This window comes from Talpa occidentalis, unplaced genomic scaffold, assembly GCF_014898055.3.
Source record: "Talpa occidentalis isolate TD23 unplaced genomic scaffold, MPIMG_talOcc4v2.1 talOcc4.5, whole genome shotgun sequence".
NCBI classification, from domain to species: domain Eukaryota; kingdom Metazoa; phylum Chordata; class Mammalia; order Eulipotyphla; family Talpidae; genus Talpa; species Talpa occidentalis.
Genome location: NW_023604861.1, coordinates 111729045 through 111750089, shown reverse-complemented (window position 1 = coordinate 111750089; position 21045 = coordinate 111729045). Strand labels below are relative to the sequence as shown.

Genomic DNA, 21045 nt, shown 5'->3' with positions numbered 1-21045 from the left:
ATGTTTCCAGTTTAATGTGGAGACCTTTGAGGGCTATGAGGAAGTAGGCTCATGGTAATGGAACCCCGAATAAGAGGAAGGTAACCATGGTCTCACACCTGGCTCCTGCCCAGCCTTGGCAGGACTTGGTGCTGATGAGTGTCTCTGTCCATGCCAGTGCAGGTGCTGTGCTCACCCAGCAGTGACGAGCACAAGTGGATGCAGTTCCTTTTGCTAACTTTCCCTTTCCTTGTTGTAGGAACACATAGAAAAATGTTTTCCTCAAGCTTTGGTATCCTTAAACCCAAGTTCTGTCTTCTAAATCCATGCAATAATTTGCCATAGGAACTGAGACTTTTAGGTCTATGTTGAGACCAAAAGTTACTCGTAGCTCAGAGTAAATGACAGAGAACTGCTGTCTTGGCAGGGACTTAATTTGCAGACCCAGAGGCTGTCCTCTCCCTGCCCTGCCCCTGCCTCAGCAGATCTCGGAGGCACCGAAGTCCAGATCTGAGACCAGTCTCCAGATTCCTGGGTGTGCTCTTGTGGGCCTCTCTCCTTCTGAAAAGAAATTGAAGATTTCTTTATGTCAGGATTCCCTGAAGAACCCTGATTCCCAAAAAGTTAATAGTCTATGTTTCCCTTCTGAGATGCCAGTTATTCACGAGCATCTTAAAACTGGGTTATGCTGAAAATGCCCAACTCTAGACCAAGGACTGTGTGTCTTGGTGAATGAATAGCTAACAGTAAAGCTTCCTCAAATAGGAAAGGTCAAAAGATCATCCAGTGTTATCACCCCCAAGTAATTCGGGTCACATATTCTGGAGGGGCACAAGACTGTCTCTCAGTTGTGAAATTGTATGGAGGAATACCTGCCCCATTTGAGATAAATTTGCAACATTTCACTCTCGGGAAGAAATTCTTTTGTTAATCATAAGCCCATTGCTCATTTTGTTGAATAACCTTGTGTGTAAGATGCGTATTTAACATAAACCCAGCAACAAGGCCAGGTAAAGTCCTCTCAAAGGTAAAAGGCTTTCTAGTCCCAGATGTTGAAATAATCACAAGTGATTACTGTGATGACAGTTCTCCATTCATTATTCTAATCTTCAAAGGAAACTTGAGTGAAGGGTACCTGTTGTCTTTGGAACTCTTCAAGTTTCCAGAGAAGGTTGGGATTCTTGCTCTACACCAGGAGTAATGGAATAGCCGACCGACCGAAGTGGCTTTCAGGGAGGTTACTGGGTCCCAACATACTGCAATGAGTTGGTTGATGAGGACCAAATCTCTCATTCCCTGCATCCAGAGGCCCTGCTGTTACATTAGGTGCGTGAAAGTGTGTGGAGGAAATTAAGGGACATATTAAGGAGTGCCATGCTGGAGCTGTAGCTACAAAGAGCTAGGAGGAGGATTAGAACTCGTGGGAGGATTTTCAGAGTATAGAGTCCTAATGGGAACGGTTTGTGAGTTTGCACTAATGCAATATCTTGTCACCCTTGCTCCTAGAAATAAAAGAACTTGAAAATAACATCCGGAAGGCCTTGTCATTTGACAACCGAGGGGAGGAGCACAGGGCAGCTTCGTCCGCCGATGGCCAGCTGGCGAGCCCTGGTGAGAACGGTGAAGTCCGGCAAGGCCAAGCCAAGCGCTTGGGCCTGGATGAGTTCAACTTCATCAAGGTGTTGGGCAAAGGCAGCTTTGGCAAGGTCTGTGTCAAGAGTGGGTAGAACTGCTGATTTGGTAGTGGTGTTGCCTCATCTGTTGAATCTAATGTTAAGTGAAAAACATCCCAGCCTGGTCTTGTCACCTTTTCCTTCTTTGTTCCATGAAAATGGCCTGAGGTTGAGCATTTGAAGAATGATTCTGCTACCAGTTAACTACAGGACATTAGTGTGATCATTTAAGCCGCTCTGGGATTTAGTGTTTTTCATTTGTCAAATGGGGACAAGAATCAAGTGGGAACGTGGGTTCAAAAGCACTTTGAGAAGTTGAAATTTGCACGTGCTTAGTGTCCCATTATCAATAATAGCAACAGTCCTTCTCTTCTTCAGATATCCATCTATAATTCTGTTTGTAACTCATTATGAAGACTTTGAATGCTGAAATCTCTGCCTTTAATGAACAGGGATCAAAGCAGATTTATGTGTTATTTTGAAAGTTAAATGTTATTTAATGATTTTTCTGGAGCTTAATTATTTTTGGTGCTAAATACTTTTTGCTCATCCTGTGAGTAGAGAATTAGAATAACTATCTCATGTCTTGGACCCGGACGTTCTGCCCATGGCACCAGTCTGGTTATCCTGCCCACCCCCCCACCACACACACACAGGGTGTGGATGCCATGTGCTCAGTAGAGACTTCATGGAGGTCAACCACCATACTGATGGCAGACTGAGATGGAAAAATAATCCATTTGCTTTAGAATGAAGATGGATGGACAGATTGCCTAGGAAGCTGGTTGACATTTCAACTAATGTCCCCAATCATTCCCTCGCTCTTTGCAACACCATGCCTGGGGATTGATGAGAGTTGTCCTGTAGGACTTTCTGGAGCAGAGAGACCCTGCTCTGGGAACCAGGTGCCTGATTCTGGAAGTTCCCAGGAGTCACATGCCCCCACCTGTCCTGGACTCTTGAAAACAGCAGCCATGAGTCAGCTGCTGAACTGTTGAGCCAAGCACTCTCACTGCAGGACATGACTAGGTAGAGCCTCAGGGTGCAGGACCTGATGCCCATCCCATCCTACCTGCTTCAGAGAGCCTGTGGTAGGAAGGGAACTGGATTTTATGTAAATAGCAAAAAGCTGAAGCAGTCACATTCTTTGGAGACAGACTAAATAAGAGGCAGCCCCAAGACCCCTAGTAGGCAGAACTCTGAGCTGTGAACAGGGTTAACTCTGAGAACACTTTGAGGGAAATAAGCAGGCTGTCTCAGATCTCGCCACGGTGTAGGCAGGCTGTGGACTTGGGGGACTCTGGGGCATTTAAGTCTAATCTTAAAAAAATCACAGCCAAAGTTTGAGTCAACCTTAAAGAGTTTTCATTATATTTGGGTGATGAAAGACCCTCAGATTAATATCCTGAATTCCCTCATTAGGCTTCTGATTACAGCACTTTAGCTCTGACAACTTACCCTGGGATACTGTCCTTCAGAGTCAGTTTTGTAATGGGAGAAAGGCTTGTCACATTTGTAGGGGGGGAAAAATCAGATAACTTTAAAAGAACTATTGATTCCCTCTCTGGAGACTCATTTTCAGCTTTAAATCTACAGAAGAAACCATGAAGGCAAACAAGGATGGATCCAACTACATAATAAGATCCTATTCAATAGAAAAAAAAAATTACAGAAAATCGTAAAACAGGCATAGAGATGCATAAGAAAATAACATTACAATAATATTATACAACAATGATAACTAGACAAAGGAAACTGACAAATGATTCACCCTCAAGAAATGTAATTAAAACACAAATAATTTGAAAGTTTCATTGCAAGTTAAAATAGCAGTGACGTAGCATTTCACACCCATTACATGAGCAAAAAACAAAACAAAACAAAAAACCACTTCAGAATGCATACCGTGTTAGTAATTGCCATGAAACTAAAACACTTCATTGCTAGTGGCAGACTATATTGTATTTGCTTTTTGAAAATCAGCAAATGTGCAAAATGTTGAACCCCTTAATCCACTTCTGGGACTTTCTATCTTAAAAAGAAAGAAAAATATATATATACACAAATATACATGTTATAATTTATTTATATAAACTTGTAATAATTAGATGTAAATGTAGGCTCTGATATGAGGGACATTGTTAAATAATTTGGAGTCTATCTACTTTAATCGAGTATCAGTAGTCATAACAATGATACAAACAGTGTAGAAAAATGCTTTGAAGTAATGTTCAGTTAAAAGATACTGTATTATATTTTCTATACTCTAATAGCAGACATGAGGAATGGATATGAATCTGTGAATAATTATGCTGATGTACATTGAACTCTTTTGTTTTTTTTTGCTTAGACATTGTGCTAGAGATTAAAAATAAGTTGTAATAGATATATTAGGATGGGTCATTTTCTAACTATTGATGTTTTTAATGAAATGAAAGTAAGAAATAAGAAAGTATGAATGAAATGAAATGAAAGTAAAAAAGTAAGAAATGAAAGTAAGTAAGTAAGAAAATAGCTGATTTCTAAAGCGTGTGATGATGCTGACTGGTGTTTCTTTTGATTCTTTATATTCATGTATTGATGGGGTGGTTTTGGGTGCCTGCAGGTGATGTTGGCAGAGCTTAAGGGCAAAGATGAAGTATATGCTGTGAAGGTCTTAAAGAAGGACGTCATCCTGCAGGATGATGATGTGGACTGCACAATGACAGAGAAGAGGATCTTGGCTCTGGCACGGAAACACCCTTACCTAACTCAACTCTACTGCTGCTTCCAGACCAAGGTATGTTCAGGAAAAAGCTGGTGGGCCACCATCTTGGCTTAATGGTCTAAGACATGTGGGTATCTTGACTGTTGGATAAAAAAGGAATTAATTATAGTCTCTTGACATTCTTTCTTAAAGAAAGACCTCATAAAATAGAATGGATTTTACCCTTGAAAAGATCAGGGTATGTTTGAACAACATCCTCTTTTTTAAGGGCATGGAATTTTCCATTCAAGGTTGTCCTTGTGAAGGGATGAGAGAACAATAGAACTCTTTGCAAATATAGCTGGGCAAAGCCAAATGGCTCAACCCAGTGTTTACTCCTTGGAACAAACACCAGGTGTGGTTAGTCCTTGCTCTGCTCCTGACTTTCTGTCACTAGGCAAATCACTTAAGTTCTGTGTTGCCTTCATGTAAAATGAAAGGAGTGAAGGCCATCCTATCTGCTTCTAACTCGTATAATGTCATATAAGGCAAAGGATATGAACAAATGCTCACAATGCCACAGTGAGGTAAAAATACAAGGTAGCATTTTAATTTACCATGTGGGAGCCTGGGATCCAGAAGGTGGCAGTAAAGAAACAAAGATAATCTGTGTCAACGTCATGGAGTCTGGCCAGTGAGTATTGTAACTGATTTTATTTTTTCTTACTAAAGAAGAGAAATGCCAACGTTCTTCATGAAACTCTTATTTTATCACCCCTTTAAGGAGTAAAAAAAGAGTTAAAGTCTTCTAGGATGACTTACAGATTTGTAGCCATTGTTTCTTGAGAAGATCAAGGCAACTTCACCTATTGCTCCTACCTGTGCCCACCTGGAGCCCAGACATGTGGGCCACGCTCTTACCTCCATGTTGTTGCAAATGCCAGTCTTTCCCCTTAGAATTCAGTTATTACTCAGGTGGTCATTCAGCATATTTTCATTTTATTATATTTTATTGAATTCTCCTCATATGCCCAGTATCTTGCCAAGTACTAGAGATACTATGGGGAGCAAGGCCCAGTCCATGGTCTTAGGGATTTACCATCTCTTTGGTACAATATTTCCCAAAGGGCATTTCTCAGAAATTTTATCACTGGAGAAAACTGAGTAAAGGACTCTATGGCCCGTCGTTGGGACACTGTTGTATTGGTCTCTGAGTATCTCAACATGCATGTGCTTGTTAAAGTCCCTGAAGAAATCTGCAATAGAAAAACAAATGAAAGATTACCTTTTTAATCTACTGTTTCTCAATTATTTGATCCCAAGCCTCTCTCCCCACCCCTACCACCTGTTCAACACTGAGAAATACTAATCTAATGGAATTTTCCCTATCCCTCTGATCTCTCAGGAGAATAAGAACTATCTTCTGAGAATCTAGATATCTCTTTCTGAACAAGTACAGGACTTTTTGGCTCTCCTCATTTTTGATGTGTGTTGTTTAATGCCTAATATTTGTGGTGTGTACGGGAGCATGTATGTGTACACACAGAGCCCAACATGACAATAGAGAATCAATCACAAGGTCAACTTTCTTCTTTTCTCCACTGGAGGACAATTCTAGACTGATGAGAAATGTGTCCTCTAAGTCTTTCTTCTCTAGTGCCTGTCCCAGGGCCTCACACCTCATGGGTGCTCCCCCTTAGAATCAGAGAATTGGAAGATTATTTAAAAATCCTCTTCTTTTTGCATCAGTGAGAAAATTGCATTTCAGAGATGGAAAAGTCTTTGCCCATAGACACTCTGTTGGCCAAGTTGGACTTAGCATCTAGTCTCTGGGACTCCCAATCACATAAGAGTCTTGCTCAGCTATCACATTGCTACTCTCTTGGGCTGACTGACTTTCCCTTCTCAGGGGGATGACCCCAGCCCCTGTTGGCAGCCATCAATTTCACTGTCTGAGGCAATCTCCTGGGCAGGGAGTCACACTGGCTTGCTTTCTTGGGACACATTGCTAAGGGGCCCAACAGCCTTGGGAGGCCATAGTAGAGCATCGGGGTTGAGTAGTTACATTCTGTGTGGGGGTTGTTGAAGCCAGGAGGACTCTGAAGAGGGGGTGCTCTTTAGGGTCTAGAGGAGGAAGGGAGCTCAAGCCAGACTGGGGAGAGGAGGGAGGATCAGGACAGAATTTGGGTGAGAATGGGAGCTGGTTCAGTAACCCTAGGTCAATCTTCCTTTAGTTTCATTTCTGAAAGGAAAGACCAGCTGCCGTGAACCTGGATTTGAGTGAAGTTCTAATTCATGAGTAAGAAACAGTCTAAATTGCAATCCTCTTAAGATTTCTTTCATTCTTATTTAATTATGATGCACAGAGACGTTATAATGTAAGTGGGTTTTAATTATTTATAGGTGAACCTTCAGTTTTCAGTGTATGGGAAGTAACAGCCACTATGAAAATATTTCTTTGAGAACTTCCTGGTAGATTGCATGTGGCTTCAGCCTGAAGGAACTTAGAATTGTGCGAGGTACAGGAATTTTGTCTGGCTTGATGAGAAGTGGTGGTGATCATGTGAACCCACTTTCCTCAAGTATGAGGTCAGGCCCTGATTCAGGTCTAATGACTGCAGCCCACTGAATGACAAGGTTACCAGTAAATGGTGATTTGGGCTTTTCTGTACCAAACCTATTTTCCCTGGGCATCAGATTCTGATGGTTCTCCTTGGGATCTGAAAGGAGACAAAGAAAATGAATTGGCTCCAGCTTTTCAGTGCTTGTGAGAAAAGGCAAAGGCCAATAAATTAGGCCAATATCTTTCATTTCAATCAAATTCAAACCAGTGTGTTTGGCTTGAGTTCCCACTATGCAGTGTACTTTTTGGAATACTAGAATAATCTGAAACAATTTTGGAAGCTGTAAAAATGGATTTCATTAACCATCAAACAAATAGTAGGACAGGGGGATAAAGGACTTCTAACTCCAGCTGAGATGGAGTAGCCTTATTCTTCTCAGGTCCTTTTTTTATTGCTTATGGACCCTAGACATAATTCTTTTTTTTTTTAAGATTTATTTATTTATACAAGCACTAGGTACAGTCAGAAGCACGGGAGGGTGAGAGAATTCACCAGAGCCAGAGTGGGGAACAGAACAGGCAGACTGACTGAAATACACTGCTGAGGGGAGCAGCAGGTGGCAGAAGTCTGCGCACCATGTGGGACCCTTGCCAGCAGCCAGGGATCTAACCAGCGCTGCAGAGGCTGCGCGGGCAGCTTTGCAGCCCAGCGCTCAACCGCTGCGCCACCAGGAGAGGCCCATAGACATAATTCTTGTAGGAATTTATGCTCATCAAGACTAACCTAGCCATAAAAATAATAATAGAAATTGTACCATCTGTTGATGTGGATGAGGAACTGAAATTTTCATATTTAAAATTACCAGATGACTTTTAAAGGTTTGATGTTAAATTACTGTCAGTAGTCTAGTATTTTCATACACACACAATATTTGTTGGTTTAGAAAAAAAGGTATGCCTTATAATTATTTCAATGAGTATACAAATGTTTATTGACCATCTATAGGTACAGCTAGAATCTGTGGCTACAAAGCTCAAAACATGCCAACTGTTAACTCATAGAGATTACTGTCTCATGGGGAGACAGGCATACAAGGAGTGATATTCTGTATCATGACAACTCTTCTATTGGAATCTTGTGGGTAATACATTTGGAGCTCTGCAGAAGACATTTGGGAAGACTTCCTGGAAGAGGTGGAATCTAACCTGTATCTTAAAGCGTGGGTAGCATCTGAAAGCAAATAAGGGCAAAGAGGTGACTTTGAACCTAGAACTTATAATAAAATGTCATTTTCATTATTTTTCCAACACTAGAACTCCCAACTCATTCTGTGTGTCAGACTTCTTCCAAGGAAATAACAATGGCTGAACAATAGCAAAGAGGGAGAGAAGAAAGTGGGGGAGGGGGTACTTAGAAAATAAGAGCAAATTCCTGCAAGATCAGATGCTTATTGGCAGAGAGGGAAGAGTAATACTGTGAGCCTGCTTCATGGGGTGGATAAAGCACCCAGCTAAGCTCTAAAAGCTATAGGCTTCATCAAAGTCAGGGCTTAGGGGGTCATAGTGACTTTATCAATTGCTCTTCTGGCTTCTCATTCATTGACAGAAGACTATGCCTAGGACAGCCACTGAGTGACAGGTTTGTTTTTGCTTATGTTTTTGTTTTTATAGTTACAGGAAATAACATTTCTTAGGTATTTTTAGATTCTAGGTATGATCCCCATTGTGAAATAATCCCTTCCCACTGGATCCCACAAAACCTGTCTGGAATAATTTCACCCATGATTTTTCTTCTTTAAAAATATTCATCTTACTTAATTGTCCCCATCCCCCACCTTCTGGCATTTCCTGCCAGGCCTGGGAAGCCAGCTCCTAAAGGGCTTTGCCTGTGTGAGCTGCTAGGAAGGAAATAGAGGGTGAACTCCTAGAGAATCTCCCTTGGCCAACCTCCCTCACTGCCCTGAGGGAAAAGCAAAATGGAAAAATCCTTAAAAAGCAACTGGAGACATTTTTCAAATGAATTTTAATAATCTGAGTGTGTATGGGGTGAGAACAGCTGAGGAGTGTTGACAGTGTAGGGAAAACGTAGTTTCAGGAACTCTGATGTTTATTTTGACTCTTAACTCTGAGGAACAGCAAACATGAAAGCAAAAAAACAAAGTGAAACATTAGGCCAATTGTAGGTTTTTAAAAAAAAAAAAAAAATGACCGATGTCAGATTAAATCTAAAAGAGTCAAGGAGGCAATTGAAGAAGCGCGGGTCTCCTTTCTGCTAGACCATGCTGTATGGGGCTGCACTTTGACAAGCTGAAGGGCCTTTAATTGGATTGGGCGAGTGCTTCTCTGGAGTGGATTGAGATGTCGATCCCATGGGTTGGCACCCACCTGGGAATTAATTTACTTGCCAATAAAGGATTTCAAATCCAGATAGCTGAAGTAATTTTTCACCAATTTCAGTGAACCAAGGTCCATGATGGAAAGTGTAAGCCTTGTGTTAGCAGAATCAATGGTCTGAGTAATGAGACTTCAGCAAACTCTGTCTCCTACTTCTGAAGACCATCCTTGCCTGGAAATGGGCTGAGCAATATATCATTCCTGTTAATCAGCCAACAAAGATGTTTTTGGTGAGGGCCTACTCTGGGGCACAGCAAGACTTTTATGCTAGGGCCTTCTATCAGACTAGTAGGGGTATAAGCTCTACACCCTTGAGGACAGTTGGTCTGAGAACTGTGGAGGGAAGGTGGCAATTGAGTGAGTGTGTGGTAGGCTGTGTTTGTGTGTGGATAGGACAGGGGTACGCCAGCCAGCCAGAGAGAGGTTGGGTGGTTTTCATAATCAAGCACAACTTCAAAGAGAAGAGCCTGCCCCAGGTCTTGTAGCATAACAGAGTGCATGTTGCAGGGTGAAACCAGGGGCCTCCCCGGTGGCGCAGCGGTTGAGCGCTGGGTTGTGAAGCTGCCCGCGGCCTCTGCAGCACCGGTTCGATCCCCGGCTGCTCCCCGGCCACCGGAGGAGGGTCCCACATGGCACACAGGGTGAAACCAGAGGTTGTGGAGTTTATACTGCTCATGTGCCCAGGGGCAGAGTGGTTCTTTGAGTCAGTTCTCACTCTCTGACACAGCTGCCTCAGGAAGCTCCCTTGCATCCAAGGGATTTGCATTTGAGAAGGATGGTTACTTTTGAAAATGCTTTCACTTATATCACCTACCCCAATGGTCCTAAAGATACCTCTGTGAGGCAGCTGCAGCCACTCCTTTGTACAGATGAGAAAACTGAGTCCCAGTGGGATCCTGCAACCTGTTTGTGACAGAACCCTAGGGGGAATCAGTTTCCCTATAGCCTTTGTTCACATGAGGATGTTTTGCTTCCTGCTTCACCCTCCTGTCTAAACTCCCTCCTGTCAAATATATTCCTCACCAAACCCTTCGCCTAGCGCCCACTGGTTGTCATACACATTACAAAGGTTCTGAAGGTGTCAGCTCTGTTTTACTTGGACTCAGTGAGATAGGAATAATAAAAAAAAAGTCCCTTATGCTGTGGAGAGTAGCAGAGACCATTAGCCATTTTTCTGGAAACATTTGTTTTCTGAAAATGCATGAGTGGTGTAGGAGAGGGCACAGGTTAATCTCTGTAAAATGAGCCCTTGTGCATGCAACTACTGTTTATTGAGCACCTACTGTGTGCCATGCTGTGGGTGTCACAGGGGCTGTGCTACCTCTCAGTGGTTTAGTGGTGGACAAAGTGGCTGCGCTTCCTGCCTCATGGAGCTTGTGCCTCCTCTGAACGTGTTCACTGCACCCCACTGGGAAAGGCCCCTCCCCAGTGCCCACCCTCATTGCTCTGTTGTTCTTCAGAAACTATTGGCCTTAGCTTTTTAAAGTGGATAATATTTAACTTTTTATTACAAAGAATATAAGTAGAAAATATGAACAATTCAGAAAAGGACAGAAAAGAAAATGAAAACGAAAACAATTCTAGTGATGATGACTACTCACATTTCCATGTCTGTTTCCAGTTAGCTACATATACCTATTTATCCATAAATACTTATAAAATTGGCATCATGCGGGGCCTCCCCAGTGGTGCAGCTCTGCAGCACGGGTTTGATTCCCAGCTGGCCAGGGAGCTACCCACATGGTGCGGCAGACCTCTCCTGTCTCATCTGCTGCTCCCCTCAGCAGTGTTTTCAGTCCGTCTGCCTGTTCTGTTCCCTGCTCTGTCTCTGGTGAATCCTCTTACCCTCCCACACATCTGGTCTGCACCCCAGGTCTTGTATAAATAAAGTAAATCTTTAAAAATAAAATTGGCATCATGTGCTCTACTCCATAAAAAACTTTCACCAAGTGGTAGAGTGTAACTATTTCTGTTGTTGCTAAATATTTGTCAACTGAATGAGTTTTAAGGATGTACAATATCTGAAGCCCTCCTGTTCAGAAATCCTGTGTTGCAGGTGGCAGCCTGGCTTTCTGTGGAGCAGATGTATGTAGCAGTTTAAGTGAGCTGGAAGGCACGGCCCAGTAGCAACCTTTGTCTCTGTGCAGCGGGTCTGCTTCCTTCATTTGCTTCTCTGCCTACCACATCAGCTAGAGTGAAAGTGGTAAACAACCTGTTGGACAATGATATGTCACTGAGCAAGATTGAAATGCCTTTGGCGTGACTTCATATGTACGTGTGTCTAATAGAAACTAGCCCCCCATAACCCACTCTCCTAACGATATGCTTATTCTTCTAAGGTGTGTTTTTCAAATTGGGTTTTGTGGAAGTGCCTCAGGCACTGCTGTGTGTGTGTGTGTGTCTACTTTCAGGTCTGAATACATAGAGCCTGAGTATACTGTGGCAAGAGCACCTTCCCTTCAAACTCTTCCTCCTCTTCCACCTGGAGTCAACCCTCTCTCCACCACTTCCTGTGTTAGTATTTCAAGCAACATATCATTAGAAGAAAGGATTTCACTTTGGAAAAAAAATAGTTTAAAATCTCTGCAATTTCCACTGAAAATTCAGCACATATATTGACTGCCTACCCATATATAATCTGATTTATATGTGCAGATGCCATTTCCTGAATGTTTCTGTTACAGATGTCCTCCCATTATTAAAATAGACACATTTCTGAGACTTGGGTAGGAATGGAATTTTAGAAGCAGCTCCAAAACTTGTATTTCTTATATTCTCGCCCTAATTTGATTGGATCACTGATAGAAGTGCCATAAAAAATGATGCCTAAAAGTGTGTGTTTAAATCACTTTGACTCACTGAAGCTTTCCAACATAGAAGGAGATAAAAAGAATGAGATGGAGTGAATGTGACTGGGCTTTGACACTACTCAAGTTGGCCATGAGAGTCACCTAAAGCTTTATTGGGAGCCACTGGTGGGTATCAGGGACTGGGACTCTAACATTCAAAAGGAGATGACATAATAGACACTCAAGAGTGACCTGGACTAGAGGTAGTCTGTGATAAGGAGGAAGGAGAGACTTCCCTGTGCAGGAACTGAGTTTGTACATCTCGTGTAAGCCCCAAGGAGTAGAGATACTGTCATTTCTTTAGGCAGATGAGGAAACTGAGACACAGAGAGACTTAGCAATCTCACAGCATCCATCACACAAGCAGAAGTGCTGGAGCTGGGATCCAGACCAAGGACCCCACCCTCTCCGCCTGTGGGGGAGAGGGGCCACTGTGAAGCAGGGTGTATGGGGAGTATGCTCTGTGGGAATTGCTGGGTAGAGGGTCACGAGCAGACATGGCAAGTTTCAGGCAGGGAGAAGTTAGCAGGTAGACTCCTATTTCAGGAAGAGTAGTCGTTTTTGCTGGAATAGTAGTCATTTTTGCCTTTCACATTGGAAGGCATGAGAAAGATGACTTCCGAAGGAGATGCTGGCTAAGTTGCGGAAGGAATTATAAAAAGTGATGACTTAGAAAGCAGAATATGGCATTGTTGTGTGGTGTGGATTAAAGAAGAAAATGAAGAGATAAAGGCGAGGAGGCTATTTCAATAACCTATGAAGCAGAGGCAGTGGGGAAAAACTTCTGAAGGGGGAATTGTCGTAGGCCCTTCAGTTTGCCTTCCGGAGAGTAGAATACTCCATTTAATTCTCTAGTCGATATCGATTGTGTGACCTTGGACTTATTAGAAAAAATAACTTTGATTGCTGCCAGTGGGTTCAGTGACCGAAACACTTCTAAGGTGTCATTTGCCCACAGTTCAATGGGTACATGATGACTGAATTTATATTAAAAGTTTCATCTTGAAATCTAAAACCTGAGGTCCAAGTTATCTAACCCATTCACCAAACAAAGCCAGTTTCCTCATTGGCTGACGTCAGTCCTCCCATGCTCCCCCCGCCCCATGCCATCTATTGAATTTCAGCATTTACCATTTTTCAGTGTGTCTATTTTTAGATTCATGTTGAATTTTGATAGTAGACTGGTGTTGGGTATTTGGTAGAAAAGCTTCTACACATTCTGTTGAGATTATTCAGCTTAAGCAATGGCTTTCCTCATATAACCTGAACTTTTTGTTCCTTGGTCTCAGATACTTCAGATAACCCTGCTGGCCCTCAATGCCTCGACTTTGAAGATCTTGCCAGGTGGTGGGGAAGGTCCATCAAGGCTGTTTGTGTTCACCAGCACCTGGTTGATTTGTAGGAACATGGGGATAGGAAGAGGGCTCTGTGTGTCAGGAAACTCTGACTCTAGCTTTGTTTCTGCCACTGATGCTTGTTGAGACAGCTTTCTGGGCATAGATTTCCTCACTCATGATAAAAGATGGAAGAAGACATAGAGGGGGATTGAGATGGGATGATATATCAGATTCCTGAATCTGATCCCAAAGATCTGTGAAAATGCAGCACACAGGGAACCATATAGACTTGTTTGTTGCCAGCGTGTGAGAGGAAAGCATTGATAAAATCAATGGGGAGCACTTCTGTTTACTGTTAGTGTTTCTTTTTCCAAGCTCAGCTCAGTAAATGCTCCTATCTTGATCAAAGCCTTTATGGACACACGTTTGTTACCTTACATCAGGCCTTCATATTCAGGCATTTTCCCATGATGAATGGTTCTGCATCAGAACATCTACCAGGAGGTGTTATATTTGTCTCATCAAAGCCCAGTTTCCAGCACAAAGCACGCACAATAAATGTAGCTTCTGTTTTATCCAGTTAATAGTTTCAATATATGCTTTGTGCAGATAGATCCCACACCATACTGAGAGCTTGGTCGTGTTTCCATTTGTCTGTAATGATGATCTCTTCTGACAACTGGCCAACTGGTCATGAAACAGAACAGATAACTATTATTGGTAGATTTGACCCTCTGTTAGCACCAAACTAGCTTCATAAGAAGTTAATATATATTAGCTCACTCCTCACCTCAGCCCAGATTGCCCTGAACTGTGGTGATGGCCCAGCCTCTTAACCCTCTTAAGTATCCCACAAGTACTTCAGGAGGGTTTCAAGCCAGAGCTGACTGAGCCATCTGTCCCTCTGCAAGTCTGTGTCCAACCAGAAGATAAATGTTTTGCTATATTGTTTTGCTTCTTAATTAGAAAATCTATTCTTCTATCTTAGTTATAAGTTCTAATACATTTAGGGCTGTAACTTATCAATATGAGGAGCACATCTTTAGTTGTGTGTCCCTAGTTGCTGGGTAGCTTGTCCTGATTGCCTGACCCAGAGTTGGAACTGGGTCCAACACAAGTGAGTCATTTTGACATTGGCTTCTGCATGACTTTTCTGAGTGCTCATGTCATTTACAAGACTCCACTGGATTCTTTTTTTTTTAAAAAAGATTTATTTATTTATACAAGAACTGGGGTACAGGCCAGATATGCGGGAAGGTGAGAGAATTCACCAGAGACAGAGCGGGGAGCAGAACGACTGAAGACACTGCTGAGGGGAGCAGCAGGTGAGGCAGGAGAGGTCTGCCACGCCATGTGGTTGCCATGTGGGCTTCTCCCCGGGTGGCCGGGAATCAAACTGGTGCTATAGAGGCTGTGGACAGCTTCACAGCGCTACGCTTAACCCGCTGCACCACCGGGGATTCCCTCCAGCGGATTCTTGTGGGGCCCTTTGGCTCCTTTTTGTCACTGAAGTGGGGGTGTCATATGTTTGGGCTGGCTCCTGATTCTGCAATGTGAGTGCAAAAGGTTATTGATTCCAGTAAAGAACATCTTAGACAAAGTTGTCTTCCCCGAGTGATTCGTCTTTGGAGGCTGCTGTCATAACCTGAGAAAGGAGGCGAGCTGGTCATCACCTTCCACTCCAGGGTCATCCATGGCTTAATAATAACTGGAACAACAAAAATTGATAGAGTTCTCTATATATGCCAGGTTTAAAGTCATTTTGCATATATTATTTAATCTTCACATCAACCCCTTCTGAGGCCGGACCATTACCCTAAACAGAGGTCACACAGAGCTGGAAGTGGCAGATCCTGGATTGCCACCTAGGTAGTAGTAGTCAGCTTCTAGAAACTTCATTTTGTCTGAATACCCAGGGAGAGTTTAGGATCCTGTGATTGAGGAACACAAACCAAACTCCAAAGAGACCAAGTTACAAATAAAGTGGCAATTAGTTGATTTATAGTGGAATGACCAGTTGTTGGACATAGACCAACAACTTATGTCTGTTACCCAGGGCACCATGGAATAACTCTCTGGGAGGAGTATTTTAGGCAATTTGAACTGCATTGAGAAAGCAATGGAAGGAAAAACAGACCCTCTTCTATTTTTTTTTTTCTAAAAGACTTTCCCCCCAATTGTTTTTTTTTTAAAAAAAGATTTATTTGTTTATTTATTTATACAAGCACTGGGTACAGTCAGAAGCGCGGGAGGGTGAGAGAATTCACCAGAGCCAGAGCGGGGAGCAGAGCAGGCAGAAGGACCGAAGTACACTGCTGAGGGGAGCAGCGGGCAGCAGGAGAGGTCTGCGCTCCATGCGGGACCCTCCTCCGGTGGCCGGGGAGCAGCTGGGGATCGAACTGGTGCAGCAGAGGCTGCAGGCACCTTCACAACCCAGCGCTCAACTGCTGTGCCACCGGGGAGGCCCTCTTCTTGTTTTGATATTTTTTTTTTTTTTTTGCAGCAGCAAAAGAAGGTTGAAACATACACTTTTGACCCCATCATAGCATTTTGTTTTTGCCATGATGTTCCAGGGAAAATGCCAGGAGGGATCACAGACAAGAAAGAGTTCTCTCACTTGACCCTTATGGTGTGGCAGGAGGTACAAATTAACTCCTTTGTTCGGTCAATGGGATATTCACTTAGGATTTATCAGGAGTATGTAATCCATTTTACCAGGAACACTTGGGTGTAGGTTGCTAGGGAAGTAAGCTCATTACCTGGTCTAGCTCTTATTGCACAGCCTGCTGTCTCCAAATATCAGTTTGGGCCTGTGTGATAGTTGCAAGGTGGCAATGAGGTATATGGCCTTCCCTCTTCCTTCAGAAGGAACATGGAAGGTACAGTCCAGTAAGAACCCAAGGATGGGAGTAGTTGTGGAAGTTGGTATCTTTGTCCCCAGTATTGCTTCCACCATTTATTGCCCTTTAATCCAACCCATGCCCAGCTCGTTTGGTTTTTTTCCGGCAAAGCTTAAATGCGTTCTGTTTTCTCAAGCCTTTCTTTATGAAGTCATTCTGGATTCACAGTATGACATTAAAATGCACAAACACAACCAAATAAAACACACTGCCATTAGTGTTGAAAGTCTTCCACAGTCTAATTCACACAGAGTTTCTTGCCCTTGGGAAAGTTTATTAGGTATGTGGGAAATACATCTGGAAGTGAACTTCGCAAACAAGTATAAGGGAGACCATGAAAAGAAAACTCAAACGTAACATCTGACCTTAAAAACAACAAATAATAAATTTAGGTGTGATTGTTTACCTTACAAGAATCAACTCCTTTTATAAAATGTCTACAAAAGAGTTTACTTAAAAACACTGTGGTTGGCAAGATCCATTTGGATTGCTAGCTGGAGAGAGAGGCCAAAGTATAGAACTATTAGGCAGAATTACTACAACCTGAAAAGCATGGAAAGCAGACGCAATAGAGGAGCAGTACCAGGCCAGGAACACACGGGGAGTGCACACCTTTATCCAGGCAGGAAGTGTTCTGCCTTAGTAGATATTGGACAACTGTTCTTTTTTTTAATATTCGTCATGTCTTCAGCTTAGTATCAGTATGCTAGGTATAGAAAAGGACACAATCCTCGTCCAGAGAATTTCTAGTTTATCTAGGGAGGTAAGATTAGCACAAGTGAACCAGAAAATGAGATGTGATTTTGTGTGGAAGCGCATGGTAGAAAAATTATCTTAGAAAGTAAGAGAAAAAAGAGTCGGGTGGAGTAGAAGGCATACTCTTACAGTTGGAGGAACTCTCTCCTCTCACTTAGGAAGGATTTTATCACTGAAGAAACCTGGGGGCCACCTGCCCTTCAGGAGCACAGTAGTAAAAGCTCATCCAAATGAATCAATGGCGTTGGATCTGTACATTCATGTTATTGTGTGAAAATGAACAAACCGCATCCTAGAGAAAGCTAGATGTCCATGCATGTGGTCCAGGTCCTCCCACCAGGCTGGGCCAGTATTGGTTTCTGCTGCTGTAAACCATATTAATCTGGGAGGACAGAGTGGGTGTGGGATGGGGTTGGAATCAACCGGTTGCCATGGATACTGAAGAAAGTCCCTTGACCTGGGCACTGGGCAAGCTCAGGGAGTCAGTATCTTGTGGATGCCATAGACAGAAACAATCAAGGTCCTTCTAAAACCTAAAATAATGGATAGATGTGTCTAGTTCCAAAACTGTGTGATTCCTGTGCATCTATATCCCTAGAAGGAAGGATGGATTCTGTTCAGCTTTTGAGCTTCTTGTTAATTCCTGAGTCTTGAAGAAACTAAGGTTAGCATAAAATGCAAACATTCAGATGTCCCTTTTTCCTCTGTTGGAAATGGTCCTAACTGCAGGATTATGACTGTTAAAAAAAAAAAAAAGTATTTGTGTAGGTGGGAAAAGTACGAAGTTAGAGGGCTTTGTCAAAAGATTCATAGATTTTTCAAAGGTTAAGGTAAAGATGTAAAACTTAAAATCCCAGTTTCATTAAAAGGGACATTTGGACTCATAGGTAAGGAAGGACAAGACTCTAGAGGACTTTGGACAGTTGTACAAAACTGAAAAGAAATGTAATAGAAGACTTTGGTGCTTGGGAGAAAAGGTCACCTTTCTGTAGATGGCATCATTTGGAAGGGGTTGAAAGCATTTCTTTGATCTTTAAGTCTATCCCAAATGGCACTTTAATGTAAGGAAATGATATAAATGATATTTGAGTTGAAAAGATGAGCAAGTGACCCAGCTAAGTCAAAGGTGCCAATCAGCACCCATGGATACAGAATGAATCCATTTAATCACTGGGTCGTGATCGATTAGAAAGAATGTTTGGGCAACTTTTTTAAAGGACACTTTTAAAAGAGCAGAGACCCCTTAAGAGCCAAGACCTAAGCCAGAAGAGCTGGTGATTAAAGAAGAACATAGAGAGACAAGCAGCAAGCTAGCCTAGGCAGTCACCTAGAGCATGCATGAATTTATATGAAGTCCCTGAACAGGATAAAATAAACAATATATTTGTTTAGAGATAAGCAGACATATGATGAAACTTTAAAGAAAAGCAAGGTGATTACAGGAAAGTCCAGGTAGAGATTCCCGGGGAGGAATGCATCAATGAAGACCAGCAACTACCTTCTGTTTGTCAAGATGGGTCATGGTTAAAAGGGAGTTGATTTTATTTGATTATTCTTTAAATTTTACTTGTATATATTGTAGATATCCATCTTTAGGTATATGTTACAATGAAGGGGAAGGAAATATTAAGATTATGAAAGCATCCAAGCTACCAAAGATAGTAATACTTTAAATGGTAATAGACCCTCCAACAAATTCTCACTGTAATGAAAAGTGAGCTGAAAGTCGATGTCTTCATATCATTATTTTGCCACCAAAGCCTTGATTTTCCTGTTGTCTTTGGCAGTAAGTCCTGTCTCAAGGACAGGAAGTATGGCAACTGGTCTCATGATCATTTAGCTGGCAGGATAAAGCGTAATCTCCCATCTCCTTCCCAAGACTAAGGCCAAGATGGGCTGAAATCTGGGAGGTTCTTCATAGAAATGCTGGCCCACTCTGCTCTGCCCAGTGTCCCTCTTTCTCAGGATGATAATTGTTAGGGAGTAACTCAGCCCAGGATAATGAGTACAAAGCTCTGGTTAGGAGAGGAGTCTTTCCTAGTTTGCACAACTTTGGTGTTTCTCAAAATTTGCAAGGCATCTTTTATAGCCAAAAAGATGTAGTCAGACATTTCATTTGGCAATTTATATTATGAAAACCAGAGACATCTTCCATCTATAAAATTACAAATTAACCCTGCCTATAAGCTCTCAACGTACATGCGCTCTCAAGATGCAGGCCTGTCCTCTGTCGTGGACATACCTCTTTGCACCCCCCGCCCTTTCTCCTACCTAATACCTGTTGAAAATACCTTTCCTTGCTGCCATCACCAGCAGCAAAAATTTGTAGAATGCTTTCAAGCAGCCAAAAATAATAGCAGCTGACATTTTCACAGCACTTGCTAAGCACTCTGTACAATGTTAAACCTCTTTACATATATAGACTAATCCTTGTAATGGTCCTATCAGGTAGTTCTTCTGGGGCACAGAGAGGTAGAATGCCTTCTCCAGCATCACACAGCCAATAAGTGGTAGAACAGGGATTTAAACCCAGGCTGTCTCCACTCCCTTGTCCTAGTGCCTACCATCCCTCTGTGCTGCCTTGGATAAAATGTTAACATGACAGATGTAATTTAATCTTGCCTCATCTCTGATAGTTTTATTATTCGCCCATTTTATGGATAAGCATACTGAGCCTTGGGATTTCATTTCACGAGAAGTAAGATTGAGCTGCAGGGGAAGCTGTGAAAGTGGATAGAAGAGAGGACCAATGATTATCTCATTTGTTCATTGTCCCCCATGCCTTCGCCCCACACTCACACCATCCTCTTTCTCCCAAATGAAAAGTCCTCCCTGCGACCCAGGGTGAGTGCAACAGGAGGAAGGAGCTGATCCTCGAGTGAAAGCAAGAACAAGCCTGTTCATGTATAGCTAATTGCTTAAACATCGTGGAAAGGAGATTGTCTTAATATGGGTTTTTTTTTGTGGGAAAGCTTTTCATACAATGCTGGCTGACTCCTGAGCCTTAAAGTAAACAACTACATCATCCTGTACAGAGAGTCAGGAAAAAGGAAACCGTAAGAAAATATCAAACTCCTTCAGCTCTCTCTCGTTCTCTTTTAAATATAAGTGGAGGAAATGATGTTTAGGGGGATTTGCTGGGGTCCTTGTAACAGAAGCCGCTGTGAATAAGCTGTATATTTGAGTAAATGTTTCCCACACCAGGCTTTCTTCTCAATGGCCTTGCCCTGATGTAAGGAGGCAAGTCCACCCACAAAGACATGGCTAGGAGATTCTGTAAACCCACGAGAAAGTTACTTGCAGAAGAGAGTGATGACAAGACTTCCCTTGCATGACCGAGGGGTGGTCAGTGACTCAGCTGCCTATGCTCTTTGTGGTCCTCACAGCCTGGCCTGACACATGTTCATTCCTGGCTCCATGGTCTCAGAACTTGGACAGTATTCTAGGCCTCCCCCTCACACATGGAAGATGGCGCCATGAACCTTCTGGGTAAGGACACTCTCCAAAACACAGCTGACTTGCTGAAAAACCAGTGCCTCATCTCACGTACCCCCTGTGTAAAGTCTGCCGTCAGACCCACTGCAGGACTCTCTAGAGGGCCTTCCTGGTTGCCTGTCAGATATAAGCTTTTCCTGTCATCCCAGATACCCTGAGGGATGGTGGATGTATCCTGAAGGGCAGAAGACAGTGTCGTCAGTGTTACTTGATGGCTTTTCTAATCTCACACCCAACCTAGATGATCTGTCCCTTCCCCCATCAACATCACTTCTGCACAGCAATAGCATCTCAGAGGTGAAGGGGGATATATTGGCTGCAAGCCACTACCTTTAGGATTGCTGAAATGAGTGTCTCTTGGGGTTACAGCTAGAGTGACACTTCCCTAGCACATCATAACTCTGCCCCACCCC

At 42.7% G+C, this 21045-nt stretch overlaps 1 protein-coding gene across 2 annotated transcripts in view; it reads left to right on the top strand.

Annotated features, from left to right (window-relative positions):
- Positions 1–21045, top strand: part of PRKCE (protein kinase C epsilon) — a 457999-nt gene that overhangs the window by 324717 nt on the left and 112237 nt on the right. For both annotated transcript variants that reach the window (XM_054687735.1, XM_037528123.2), the window contains 2 exons: positions 1486–1685; positions 4258–4431. In XM_054687735.1, the coding sequence (XP_054543710.1) occupies positions 1486–1685; positions 4258–4431 (374 nt within the window). The remainder of the gene's footprint in view (positions 1–1485; positions 1686–4257; positions 4432–21045) is intronic.